We start from the raw sequence: 14,730 nt of genomic DNA on the forward strand, positions 1-14,730 counted from the left end.
AAAGAGGTGAAATCAAAACCTACAAATTCGGTTGTGTTTAAATTTAAATATTAAGTATTCAATTCCTTTTAAAATTCAAAACATGTCACTGATTTGCTTCCATAGTAATGTAGTAGGTAGGTGGTGGATGAGAGCCATGACTGCCCTTTACCCCCCTGCACAGTAGGAGGCGATATGTGCACCTTTATGTTGGATGCGATCCGCCAATCAAAAACAAGAAGAAGGCCAAACCCCGCATTGCGTGCGCAAGAGGAAGCGAGCTTGAAGACTAGTAGCCTCCATTGCTGTAACGTCCGCGGCAAAAGGGACATCATTATACCGAAGAAAAGGCGCTACAACTTACGAAAGTCTCCATGCTGGAAGGTAGAGAAACACGTAGACTGTAATTAAATACTGTTTGCTAAATTAAGTAAACCGAGTTTGCCAAGACTCTTTGTCGGCATGCTCACCTCACTGCACATATCCTAGCCCACTAGCTTTATCTTTCTAATACAGCTAGGCTAACACGGCAAATCCCGGCTTTAGCAACCATGGCTAGCTAGCTAGTGTAACATGTGGCTCATTCGTAGCTAGCTACTGAACTGGTCAGATAGCTAGCTAAATTGTATTTAAAGTAAAAACCAAACAAACAATAGAACTACATAGTTTACCGTAGTATTCTGTCCTGAGTCAATTCCCCCGTTTAGGTAGGTAGCATGGGCTACTTAGGCTAACACTTCACATTCAATTTACATTTAAATTCAATTCATTTTGCGCACCCAGTTAGGACAAATAGCACCATCTTAAATATTAAAATATATTGTATGTGGTTGTTATGGGACAGCTCAGCGTATTATAGTCGAAAGGTCATGTGTTAATGGACGAATGCAAGGTTATAGCCTGCTAAAATGGGCTAATCTCTAAATGGACCTACAGCGGTGCTAGGCTACCGGTCTGAGAGGTAGCGCTGCGCGATGTTGTGTTGCTAGACAACCTCAATGTTTAGTCGTGAACATACCTCTAAATATGCATTTAATTTTCTGTGGAGTGACGACATTGTTTTTCGATGTTGGATATTTTGTCCATTCTATGATTGTGATATTACGTATTTGGCTGATATTCCAAGTCTTCATTTTCCGTTTCAACTGTTGCCGTAAATTTCATATGTCCGAATCAACGAAAACGTATGTCGACGTGGATGGAGAAATTATTACAATTAAACTTCCCTCTGCAATTTCAATCAACCAGAAATAGTCAGTGACCTGCCTTCAAAAACTGTATACACTCAGTAGTAAAATACAACACGGATTAGACATGTCTTCCCTTGGTCACCCCCCAAAATTACAGGAGCATCCCGTTAATTTATGTAAGCTAGAGACCTATGTCAAGGCATCAGTCTGAACTCTAAACTTAGGTGCAAACATTTGAGTTTTCCCCAATATTCCTGTCACTGGGCAAGTCACTCTACATACATTCAGTTTTTTTGTATGTTGAAGCTGAATAAGGGCACACTGGTCATGTACAGGATACTGTCTTCTAAGTTTCTATGAATTTTCAAACCGCTTGTATGGCCATTGTCCCCTGTTGTAAATGCAGGTCATTCCAGAGTAATATGCCGGTGATTTATATATTTTTGACATGTACTCAAGTTCTCTTGACTACTCTCGTTCGATTTTAAATCTTGCATCATCATCAATCGCAAAAGGTTGTTTCTGAAATGAACGCATTTTCGTCAAGATAAGAAGACTTGAGTAACTGATTCTGCAAAATGAATCAAATTTATAGTAGCCTACACATCATATTTCTTATTTGACTTTTGTGCATTTTGCAGGGATTTGATTTTGAAGTTTCGTCCTCCGTAAAGTGTATCCTAAGCATTTTGGTAACATTTATCCATCTGAATGAAACATTTTACCCCTTTTTCTGTTATTTCACTGACGTTCTGTAGGAGCTGGGATAAAATTATCAAGCCGCACACAAAAATAAAAAGACAAATCAAACCAAATACCAAGCAATTTGCCTCGAGAAGACCAAGTACGTTTGGGACCTTGTCATGTCGCGCAGACGAAGCCGTAGCGGGTCCCCTTCCCTTCAACGCTCAACCACCAGCAGTAATGACCCGCGGGATTTGGAGAGGAGGATTTTTGTGGGAAATTTGCCAACCACTCACATGGATCGGAAGGACTTGGAAGACATGTTCAGTTCTTATGGCAAGATAAATGGTCAGTAATCAACACAATACCCACCTCAGAGGAAAACAATTTTCATTTATCACTCTTTTTAAATGTGACAACCCTTGGTAACACTTGGGATACCCCAAGTTACTCATAACTTAAAAAATTCTCAGTGCTCTTGGACACTTCATGAGTGATGATTGTGTGTGATCCGAGGGTGTAACCTTATACACCCTCACATACTCAAGCCGCCTAGCCTACAGCCGATCACAGTTCTTTTTGTTGTCAAGCATAACCAGCATACCACTGTCAGTCAAACTAGTATGCTTGACGTTTTCCTTAATCGTGTATATATGAGTAACTTGAGGCCCAGTGTTATCAAACATTACAGATCCTAAAAAAGTGTTTCTTGGTATGCGGTCCAAACCCCCTGAAATATTCCTCTTTCAGCCCTCTCCATGTTCCATGGGTACGGATTTGTTCAGTTTGAACGTGTGGAGGATGCGGAGTCTGCTAAGGCGGGACATAAGGGTCGAATATATAAAGGTTATAAAATAGGTAAGGTTTACCTGCAATAGATGTGAATACCTAGCTATATAGGCTATTTTTTGCTTACACTTTCTCAGAAGTAGTAGGCCTAGATGTAGTAATCTATAATGTTTTTGTCAACTTGTTAAACAGCTTTGGCTTACTCAGTTTGTTAGTGCATGCCTTTCAAGGATCTAAAGTTTTAGTATAGCGTCATTGTCAGGATTATTGTTTAAGCAGGGTGGCTACCAGTTCCATTTTAAAGAATAGTTTTGGTTTTCAGTTGGAATTAAAAGGTGGTTGGTAACAATAAGACTGCATTCAAACAACACCCTCTGATTTCAGGCCCCATTGTTTAGCTTCTGAGCTAGGAACTTGTGTTACGTAGACCTTGTAATGAAATTGTTGTAGTCTATCTGAATTAATGCAGTGAATCCTTACTGTAACTAGAGATTCTACACTTAAATCATGATAATGATTTCTGAATAAAAATGGCGTTCTTCTTTTGGAGGGGTGCAAAATAAAGTCCTAATAAACACTTACAAACCTTAAATGATGTATCTTAAAATATTTAACTAGTTGAAATGTGGTTGGCTTTTGTGTTGTCAATGAAATGGGGCACTAATATTTATAATACTTTTCTAATCACTTTCACTTGTATGTAGGAAAATCTTGCCTTGATTTTTCAAGGTTGAAGCAACACATTTCTCCCCTTTCTGATTTGAATTTGTGAAGTAGATCGGGATGAATTTTGCTTAAAGAACACCATCCTGCAAAGAACTTCTGACGTTCTGCAATATTTTTTCATCTCGTCCAATTTTCTATTTGGATTTTCAGAACTTCTCTGGAGCTCAATTTTATGGAACGTGGAAGTGTGCGCCGTGTCAAAGTTCATGGTCACTTCAAAAAGCAACAATCCGCTGATATTAAATTAAATGTTACTGTTATGTTCAACGTTTGGATTGGTTTATTTTCAGATGTAAATATGGCTGCGGAGCGACGACAGAGTAAACCTCAATCCCGGCCGAGCCCTTCACGCAGGTAAAGTAACGCTAAGTGGGTGTGAAGAGTTGGCAGCATCTCAGCTGCTCTCTGCAGTGAAAAGACCGCTTTTACCAGTCATTTTCACCGGGGGTTGTCAAAGCGCTTTTGACAAATTGAGATTTTATGAAAAATCCCTCTCCAAGCCTTCGTAGATTAAAAAAATTGTTGAAATAAAAAAAATGCAAGGAGATTTGAAATCCAACCAAGTGTCTTTGTCTCTCAAAGATTTTTTTTATTTCTGTTTCACTTTTTCTTCGCGTCCCACTGTGTCGTAGACCCATTAGTGTTCTGAGTACAGGCCTTTTTTGGGTGTAGAAATTCTACGGTCATTGAAGAGAGAGATTGGTGTTGATGGAATACAGCATCACAAAAATACGCTTGCGTTTTCACAGGTCCTGACAATAAGGGTGATGTTTAAAGCATTTGCGTTGGCTAATGTCTGTATCAGATTAATGTCAGTACGCTAACCTCTAGAAGAATGCGATAGCGGCTACTTGTTTTGGGGGAATTTTACATTCGTAATAAAGCATCTCTTGTGTTGATGTGTGGAAATCTTTTGGGGTATTAAATATCTCCTCTTGGCATCAAAGGATATTCGGTAAGGAATACAAAAATTGAGAAAAAATACCCGAAGTATGAATGCGTTAATTATTTACTGTTACTGGGGTCCTACTTGCAATATCGTTCTTTGGAATACTAGCGTCCTCAAACTTGATTTGAAACGGATCTGTTCTCCATCGCTCTCTGAGGAGTATGCTCGGTCGTAATGGGTAGAATAGGTATGCCTTTGAAAATGACCATCATTGTCACCGTCACACTAGGACCATCTAATCGGTGGAAAGCATGCGTGCCTTCATGATATCCCTCAGGAATGGTCTTTCAGCCTTTATCCGGATCGCGTCTCGCCGCTTTGCGCCTCAAATTAGACCTGAACATAGACGACCATAGTGTAGAATGTAAGCTTCCAAGAAGAACTTTATTTCAAAAAGCCAGTGTTCAAATCCAAGACCCTGTGGTCCTTGTTGTTATCCGCATTTATCGGTTCTCCTCCCAGACTGTAACAAACAAATTCAAAAATATACCAAAGGAGAGTTGACCAGGAACTCTCTTTTAAAAATGAAACTCTAAAAAGACAACAGTGCACACGGTTAGAGTTCGTCCGTCAATATAAGACATAAACATTGTCAAGTGGTCCAGCCCGAAATGTAAGTTTTCGTTAACTTCTCTGTTCGTCCCTCCAGGCCTCCATATGGCAGTTATGTGGATGGCCGAGAGCCGCGCCCCCGTTCCCGGTCCCCTATGCATGGGCGCGATTCACGGGAACACCGGGACGGGCACGACAGAGGGGAACCTGGCCGAGAACCACGGCTGGGTGGAAACCCTCGCGACCACGAGCCCAGAGACCCCAGCTACGACCGGTACCGGGGCACCGAGAGCAGGGAGAAGGATCCCAGAGCGGACCCCTCATACAGGTAACCTCCCCAGCTCCAGTACACCAGTGAACGGCAGCTCGCTGGGCAAAAAGGCCTTGTTGGTGGCAGTGGTCAGACTGGCCTGGGTTGCGTTTCTAGTTCTAATTCCTAGCTCTTGAAATCGCATAGATTAGCCTACTCCTTACGAGCATGGTAAACGCACGTAAGAAATATTGATGGTTTCGTTATTTTGCCCGATCGTTGCTACGATCCATCGTTATCGGGAAACGAAGCCCAGACTGGTAACATGGAGTCCCAGTGAATTGAGCTTGTTTCAGATGTATCTGTATGCTTTCTCTTTGCAGAGATGAGGGATATGATCGATATTACCGCAGTGGTGCCCCGGACGATTACTACCGCAAGAAGGAAGAGCCTTTCAGAGATCCATACCGAGACCCATGGAACGGCCGCAGAGAACAGGAAGGTAAATAACGTCTTGTAGATTACGTCCAGGACCAGTACATTTGTTTTTATATATACATTTGGGATTAGAACCAAAACCTACAAGGTGGCAGCTCTACAGGAACCGCATTTGGTTGTCCTGATCTTGAGAGATGAGGGTGTTTGTCCATGGGAATTGGGAGCCCCTCAATACAGGAAGTAGAAGCATGCCTGTGTTTTCTCCCAGATGACCGTGGGAGGGTAGAGGAGCGCCGCCGTAACGAGCTCTACCGCCAGTACTATGAAGAGCTGCAGCGGAGATACGACACGGAGCGCCCCGTCGACTGCTCAGTCATCGTCGTCAACAAGGCTCAGAAGTATGTGTGCCCGTTTACGCTCTTCAAAAGGGTCCTTTAAATGATCACATCACACTTGAGCTGGTGTGAGGAATGCAGTATGTCCACTGTGTCGAATACACAATGTTTCTTGGCACTGGAAGTCTGATGCCCTAGTTGTCCTGAAGGCTTCTGTAAACGGAATGTGGAATCAGGTTATTTGAAAATGACACAACCTGAAGAACAGTTGGTTCCCACCTGATTTGGAAAATGTGTTCCAATCGCATTTTTCATTTCATATCCTGCTTTGTGTGTGTGTGTGTGTGTCCTTGCGTGTTGTCCATGCTGTAGGGAGTATGCGGAGACAGTGGGCCGGAAGGTGCGAGACCTGGGTATGGTGGTGGATCTGATCTTCCTCAACACCGAGGTGTCCCTCACACAAGCCCTGGAGGACGTTGGCCGCGCCCGTACGCCCTTCGCCATCATCATCACCCAGCAGCACCAGGTCCATCGCTCCTGCACCGTCAACATCCTGTTTGGAACGCCGCAAGGTAGGACAGGGAACAACTGGGTGCTTGGACTGTTGGAGGGGTAGTGTATATATGGATTGTATTTTGTAAGATGCTAAGCAATGGCTACTTAATACAGTCATCCAACACTAGCTCTTATTAGTTTTAAAATCTCTATGTCCTGGCCCTTCAGAGCATCGTAACATGCCCATGGAGGATGCCATGGTCCTGGTAGCCCACAACTACGATGCGTATAAGGTGGAGAACCGCGATAAGGAGCGGGAGGAGATTGCCAGGAAGGCAGCCAAGATGGCCGACGAGGTTCTGGTCAGGGAACCTGACAGAGAGAGTCACCCCGTCACATTGCTGCCGACCATCACTCTGCTGTCTGAGAGCAGGTTAGTCTTAAGGCTTTCTGCTGCTTTTCAGAAGGGAGTTCCTGCTGCATTGTTTTGTCTTTCTGTCACTTGTTAGACTCATTTCTTTCCACCCCTCTCTCTCTCCACTTCCCGCTCTCTCTCTTCACTTCTCTCTGCTGTGTCTTGTCAGGTTTGTGACCCCAGAGGAGCTGGACAGTCTGATTAATTACTTGAGGGACAAGAGGGAGCGCTTGGTGCAAGGTAGGGCCGACCCACATGCAGGTACACTCCCACTCTGGAACACCCAGCTGTCACACAATATGCATTTTAAAATATAGCCAGTAAATACCATGTGACTTCATTGTTGACCCGAGTGTTGTTAACAGCAGTGCGGTTTGTAACTCTTGTGTTCGTTTCAGCTACTGGCCTTCCTCCCTCAGTACCATCCCATCACGAAGTCTCCCCAGCCCAGCCCATGCCCCCCTCAGCCCACTCGGTCCACGCACCTCCACACAGCACTCACCCGGGCCACATGGGTCTGCCCCCTTCTTCCAACCCCCCGCCCAACCCCAACCACCAGCAGGAGTTGCAGGCTAAGATTCTTAGCCTGTTCAACAGCGGTGTGGGGCCTCCAACCTCCTCCCCAAGCCCCTCCATGGCTCCCCAGGCTCAGTCCTATGTCTCCATGGGCGTCCAGCAGTCTCTCCCTTCCTCGTCCCTCTCCGCTCCTTCACAGGCCCCCATGGGTGCACGCCCCCCCATGCGATCAGGTGGCATCCCCCCAAGCGGCCTCCCTCAGGGGTACGGAACCCCTCCAGGCCGCATGCCACCCCACCAAGGGGGACAGAGGCCTTCCGGGGGCGTGTCTTCAGGGGCAGGAATCAACTTCGACAACCCCAGCGTGCAGAAAGCTTTGGACACACTCATCCAGAGTGGCCCTGCTCTTAATCACCTGGTCAACCCTGGAAACTCGGCCCCACCCAGACAAGGAATGCCTGGCATGGGTCCGGGCATGGGTCCGGGCATGGGTCCTGGCATGGGTCCGGGCATGGGACAGCCCCCGTCCGTGAGCATGTACCCCCGCCATTACTAATGTTATCCACATGTTTCCTAATCTCTAATATAGTGGCCCCCACCACCTGGGCCCCTCACAGTCTACCAATCATCTTTTGTTCAAAAAAATTCCTCAGTTAGTGATGTGTCGATGGCTTTCTTAGAATTAATTAATTGTAGTTTTACGTTTGTAAATTGCTTTTTAATTATCAATGAATTTGTTCAAATTTCTTTCTTCTTTTTTTTTTACTCTAGCTATTGTGATAGATGGTTATTTGTTGACAATTTGAAACTTTCCAATATTTCTAAATGAATGCCACTTGGTCTGGTGGCTGAGATGATGTGTAATTCATTGCTGCATTACTTGTAGGGAGAAGTAGTAATGATCCCCTTGCCCTGCACTCCGTGTTTTTGTGACTTAGTTCTGACTTTTATACACCTTGTGTGACTGTGAATACTTGCAGTGCTCCTGAAATAAAACATTTCTTGTGTTTCGGAATGCAGCGTGTTGTGGTGATGAAAGGGAATGCCCCAGGGCGTGTATAAAGAACACATGTAGGAAATGAGGAGTCTCCAATCTTGCTGTAGTAAAATGGTATTGGTTTATTGCATTTTGTGCTGACAAATCTATAAAATGGAACGGGAATCGCCAGAAGCCATAGAGATAAGCGTTTGAAATGTAAAGATAAAAGTACTTTTCTCCTTTTTTTATGTACCATGAAACACAATAGAGAATACATATTTCTTTCAAATATTTAACTAACACTGACACAAAAAAATAAGCACCTCCACATAACGGTGAGTGACACTAAGTTGTATATATTTATATATATTTTTTAACAGGTAGATAACCCCCTCTTGCTGGCTCCACCCCCCTCCCAGTTATCCACATACATACACATCCCCACGGAACTGATAATAGATACATGTGACTGCTCTACCACACCACACACTACCAAGGACAGAGGGCAGAGGTTTGGACTGAAAAAATGGTTTACCTTTAGTAGATGTTTGGAGTTTGTGTGTGTGTGAGTAACTCTTTTGTACCTACACCCGTTCCTGTTTAAAACATTCATACAAAACGTATCTTTCGCAACTCCAGTGAATTGAAAACAAACCCTGTGTGCGATCTTCAGATGGTTCTCTGATGTCCTAAATAGTTTGTGTGTAGTAAGTGCATTGTGTTCCAGAGCAACTATATCTAGTAGTGTAATTTACAATTGATGGTGATATTCATGGGCAGGGTGTTGAGAATCCCACTCATTAATGTTGACATTTAAGCTTGTGGCCATCTTAATCCTGACCTTATCTGCCAGCTCAGCTTGTATTTGTGTCGTGTGTGTGCCTGCCAGTAAGAACAAATGTGCCACTATTGGATCAGAGTTTGGGGTTAATTCCTTGGAGTATTCCATGTTCATGCATTTCCTAGATAACTGAATAATACTTTGGTTATCACTTCATCTGTAAATATATATCAAACAATTGATACATTAGTGAATTGGCCTCTTTGACAAATATTCTAAATGAAAACAGAATTCTGTAACTCACATTTCAACCAGGACATACTGGTGTTCTATATCAAATAAAATATACCTAACACAATACTATTGAAATAAAAGCAAAGGATCAAATAAACCAATGACCCATATGAACATAATACTGTATACCATAAACACTTCAATATATTTGCAAAACTACACCTTTGTCAGGGTAATGTGCATGCATGCATCGATTTTACACAGAGTTAGGCTCTGCTTGCACTGTACTGAGGGGACTAGAAGTCTGAAATGACTTCTAAGATGAGCTTTCAAACTGAAAATGCAATTGCCAGTCTGATCAATAGGTGGAAGTGTCATTATAACACATTCAGACCAATCTGTTGGTTGCGTGTATCAATATTGTGTGTTAGTGAGAGTCAGTGTCCTTTGCAAAGACACCAACTCCTCCAACCCAAGAGCAGGTATGTTTCAGTCAGAGCCCTTAATATCCATTAGAGGATGGAGACTTTGCAGTGATCACAGGCGGGCGTGTCTCATGCTACAGAGGTGAAAGTGAAGGTTCGATCTGAGACATGTCAGCCAGATGTTCTCTGATTGGTTTATAAAACTCTGTCTTTTAATCTCTTTGGGTTTTCATACGTTCCAAGCAGAGCCCAACCAGGAAGTGGAAGCTCTTGTTTTCTATTCTTTGATCAATATTCGGAATTACACTGCAATCACATATAGGTACAGTTCTGGGAGGAGGGAGTTGAGGGGGGGAGGGGTGGGGAGGAAGGGGTTGAGGGGGTAGGGGTGGGGAGGATGGGTTTGAGGGGTGGGGGTGGTTAAGGGAGGCTCACCTCACTGGTTCAGTGACAATATAAATTCAACATTTACTATGATTCTTTCAAGAAAACTGCAAAACAAATTACATAAATAAATAGCTCCATGCTTAACTGTCCTCTAAAATACTTGATAAATGAGAACATAAATGTAAAAAACGAACAGGTAGTTTATATTTGCAGAGTAAAAACTGCAAAGAAACAATCAAATGTAAGCCATGTTTCTCATGTTTGACAGCAACCCCCCCCCCCAGACTACAAAACAACCACTCACCAGCAGAGGGCGCTGTGGATCAGACCCTGACGAAACAGCCTGACCATGTGACAACCTTAACAGGTTTGCCCCAAATGTGTCCTTCCACTTTTCCCTTAAATAATCCCTAATCTAGATTTTGAATGGAGGCATTTCAACACCACAAGCTTTTTCTATCCTGTCATGTCCAATTGGAGATTAGATTGAGGTGAGGTGGAAGGATGCCTTTTTAGAGCAGTGGACAGCGGTCCTATAAGCCTGGTAGGACAGTTGGTCAACTCTGTCGAAAGAGCTGTTGAACTTTATGATGAACAGAGTATTGTCAACTCGTAGCTGAATGTTGCAAAAACACAGTAACAAAGAAAGGATGAGAAGATAAAATAAAATAGATTCCCCCATGTTATATAATACAATATTGTACGTTATCTTACAAAACTCTAAGACTTTGTCCACAGTGATAAAACAGTGTACAACAAAAGACAACATTGCAGGTTACAGTGTCATATACATACAAATGCTCAGGAACATCCTAGAAAGCCATCCGTACACACTGCTCTCATATAACATGGTTTAGCAAGATTGAAGAATGACAAGCAACAACATTGTGAACTGGTACTCTTTTTTTAAATATACTTAAAAGGCTAACTACTATTTGTAACCATTATTCAGTTGTTCCCTGGCCTCTCATCCTTAAACCCAATTTATACTTAGGTCGCAGACACTTTTGAAAAGGTCGCCGACAGAAATGACGTCTCGGTCGACACCTTTAATAACCGTCGCTTAGAAGTGTCGCGTACCAGGAGAAATTTATACTGGCGCTGATGTCGTCACATAGTGAAAATTTTAAATTGTCAGTTTCGGAGATTGATCACCATGGCTACAAAGCGTTAACAATGTAACCATAGCAATGAATGTAACGGTAAAATGATTCTGTTTACGTCACGCGAACCTTGAGCACAGGCGACTGTTTGCCGAAGTTTAAATGCAGCAGCCTGAGCGACACTTTTTTTTTTTCGTCGGCGACCATTTCAAAAGTGTCGGCGACATAAGTATAAATTAGGCTTTAGTTGCCAAAGAAGTATAAGAGAAGGCTTTGATTGAATTTTCAACAACAAAAAACATCCAGCTCTCTGGACACCTGTTTCCTAGTGGGGAAATGATCTGGCATGACTGGATTGGTTACAGCTACGTGAAAGGTTGCAATACTTTCCTCTACAGTATCCAGACATATCACAGCAAAGATTGCCAAATGAACGTAACAAGAAAAGGTACATTTTTATTAGGTGCCCTGCAGGGTGCAATGTATAGAGATAGACGCGATAATTTACCAAATCACCTGCATTGAACTTGATACACTATTGAAACCACTGAAACAAATCTAGCCACAGAAGACCATGCAAACAGCAATTATATTCAACACAATCCAAATAAATGTATTTCCAATAAACTTTTTTTTTGTGACCATCATAGATCTCTTCTTTAAAATAGACTCAAAGGCTCAGTCAATGCAGGCAATGTTCTACAATCCCCAAATGATTCGTTCCCAGATTAATCTAGTTATCATATAGCAATTTAATCATTTATGTATATTTGTATTGATTTGATTTAACCTGATATTAACTAAGGGAGAGGCAACAATCAATTTAAGGGAAAATATCCAGATAACCATCAGCCATTTGCCAATAACGATGGTGGAAATTATACCTTTTAAAAAGATGAGCTGTGCACTTGGGTTTGAACTAACTGGCCGTTCCAACGCCTAGCGCAGAACATCTAGCTAGACACCACTCAATGAGGGCTGGACTCTTTTTCAATTCTCCTTTCAGTTCACCTCAGAAGAACACAAGTTCACAGAATCTTTTTTTCATATTCTATGGGATTCTGTGTTGATACAGCTGTGGACAGGGGTAATCAAGAGTGCAGATCGCTGAAAGATAAAGAGGGTGGGTGGGGGAGATGCCCCCACACCCCCTCCTCTAAAATGACACCCTGATGAGCTAGCTAACTGTATTGCCTCTATGTGTTCCAGAGAGTTCTTTCTCACAGCTGAGACTTCAGGTTGCTCGTTCCTGGGTAAAGTCAGGTTTCCAGAGAGACCACCAGCTGATATGTATGTCTATATGCCTACTCATTGAGATAGATATAGTGTTATCTACTATCCTTTTATTTGATATATCATATGTTTTTCTTCCTTTAGAAGTCTCTATTTACAATACAAATAAATCTATTGATACTAGCAGCATTCACAAAATAAGATTCTGACTGTCAAACAACACAAAAAAACATTTATACTGGTTTTGATAGTTCTATAAACTACACCAATTTATTTTCTTCCCTCTTGTGTTTATATATATTTCTCTATAGTCACAGATCTACTACAAGTGCAAGTGACCAAAAAAAGGTTTCTTTCAGAACATAAACTTGAAACACAACCACACCTGTCATTGGTCGGAGTGAGATACTGTAGATGATGCTAAATTCATTGGACTTGATGAAATCCAATCTACCTATACAAAATATACACATAAAAAAATAAATAACATGATTTTATGAGTCCAAATTCCAACTATTGCACATTCCTTTCAAGATGCACTTTTCACACAATTTAAATTTTAATTTGTTAACAGTTCATTCATGGTCAGGGACATGCCAACGTTGGCTAGCATCTTGGCTAGACTAGGGGATATCGAAATCCCATGTTTAGATTCTACTGCATAGAATTCAATATATAACACATGGAGAGTGTTTCCTACTTGTGAAACTTCCTTCCATTCCAGCACTTTTACTATATCTCTTCTCTGTTATGGATAGTACCCTACAGGTGATCTGCGGCAACTTTAACTGTCAACTATATTTCTGCTGGTTTGTGGTTTTCAAGAAAACAATGTGTACCGCCTTTACTAGTATTGGGATGAGTGAACTGAACATCAGTCATCTGTAAAGTTACTCTCCAGCTACAGCCGTGACCATATTTATACTCCGTTTAAACTGAACTTTTATCACAATTTAACTGCTAATTTAAACTCTCATTTGATTTGTTAAACAAAACGTTTATATGGCACATATAACATCTAGATTTGGCAAAACAACATATATATATATATATATATATTCTGAGTGATAATCTATTAAATAATATAGATCTATTGGATAAATATGTATAATCTTGGTCTATACAAATAACAATTAGAATTTAGTTTACTAGATGGAAAAATAATATGTTCATTTCATGAACTGATTAATAGTCATTAAATCACTTGTTGCACAGTGGAGGACAGTGCAGGTGCAGTTCTCCTCAAGGTTACAGTGACCATAGTGATAGGAGTGTAAGCCATCCAAAAGCATTTTCAGACAACCCTTTTTGAAAGAGGGAGGTCATTTCTCCACTAGAAGCATTTAGTAAGTCACAAAAATACTGAACACTCATACTGAACAAGTTGTCAGAGCTTCTCCGCTTTATACAGTGTGATCCACACAGAGGTCACACGGAGGTCAAGTGTGGCTGGTGTTCAACAGTGATGATGTCACTGCCCGTACTCCCTGGCCCTGCCTCTCACTATGACAACCACTAAAGTTAAGAAACACTCTTTTCACAGTTTAGCGACGTGTCTATACCTACAAACCAAGCTAGCCTTGTTCTTTTGGCACTAAGAGTGGCTGGGGGGACGAGGGGGACAGCCACTTACAAGAAGGATGGAGGACGGGATCCGTAAAAACATCAAAGTGAAGGACAAAGTGTAGCCTGGTGACCTCAAGGACACAGGGGCGGGAAGGTGACAGAGGGTTAAGATGTCAGGGGTTCAAAGTTCGTGGAGCATGATCTGTGTTGTCATGGAGACCTTTTCACCACTTCTCGTTTCCCTTCTTCCTCCTCTTCTGTTGAACATCCGGACCGCCCCGGGACCAGAAACACAACAGAAACACCTCGTCTCTCAAACACTGACCTGGACGTGGCAGTCTCTCTGAGGATGATGATGATGATGATAATCATGATGGTCACTCTCAACACACACCTGACAGGGTTTGTTTCAGAGTGCTCCATTCTCCTGCATGGATGCCTGGTAAAGGGGCACTATACCTTCCAACACTTACCATCCATCCCTTTCCCTCTCCTTCACTCCCTCCCTTCATCCATCCATCCCTTTCCCTCTCCTTCACTCCCTCCCTCCCTTCATCCATCCATCCAGCTCAGTTCAGCTCAGTTTAGACTGATGGAGGTTGGAGGGCTGCTCTACGTAGACACTGGTACGTAGCTCTCTAGGACTCGCCCCTCTATAACACACACATGCTCACACACACATCCACATACCAGCACCAGCAGTC

At 42.4% G+C, this 14,730-nt stretch overlaps 1 protein-coding gene across 6 annotated transcripts; it reads left to right on the top strand.

Moving 5' to 3' along the window:
• Window positions 1-212: 212 nt before the first annotated feature.
• On the top strand, window positions 213-8,333 carry ncoa5 (nuclear receptor coactivator 5). 6 transcript variants are annotated; one of them, XM_062470491.1, is made up of 11 exons: window positions 213-363; window positions 1,928-2,201; window positions 2,604-2,711; window positions 3,659-3,722; window positions 4,967-5,197; window positions 5,503-5,621; window positions 5,826-5,955; window positions 6,253-6,464; window positions 6,616-6,820; window positions 6,972-7,063; window positions 7,201-8,333. In XM_062470491.1, exons 2-11 carry the CDS (start codon window positions 2,033-2,035, stop codon window positions 7,872-7,874), a joined length of 2,004 nt encoding a protein of 667 aa, XP_062326475.1. In that variant the 5' UTR covers window positions 213-363; window positions 1,928-2,032; the 3' UTR covers window positions 7,875-8,333. The 6 variants fall into 6 exon arrangements, with proteins under 6 accessions (XP_062326475.1, XP_062326501.1, XP_062326484.1 ...); XM_062470517.1 differs by having other exon boundaries at window positions 6,972-7,042; XM_062470500.1 differs by having other exon boundaries at window positions 6,262-6,464.
• Window positions 8,334-14,730: the final 6,397 nt, after the last annotated feature.

The sequence above is a fragment of the Osmerus eperlanus genome, chromosome 1 (genome assembly GCF_963692335.1).
Source record: "Osmerus eperlanus chromosome 1, fOsmEpe2.1, whole genome shotgun sequence".
Taxonomy (NCBI): Eukaryota; Metazoa; Chordata; class Actinopteri; order Osmeriformes; family Osmeridae; genus Osmerus; species Osmerus eperlanus.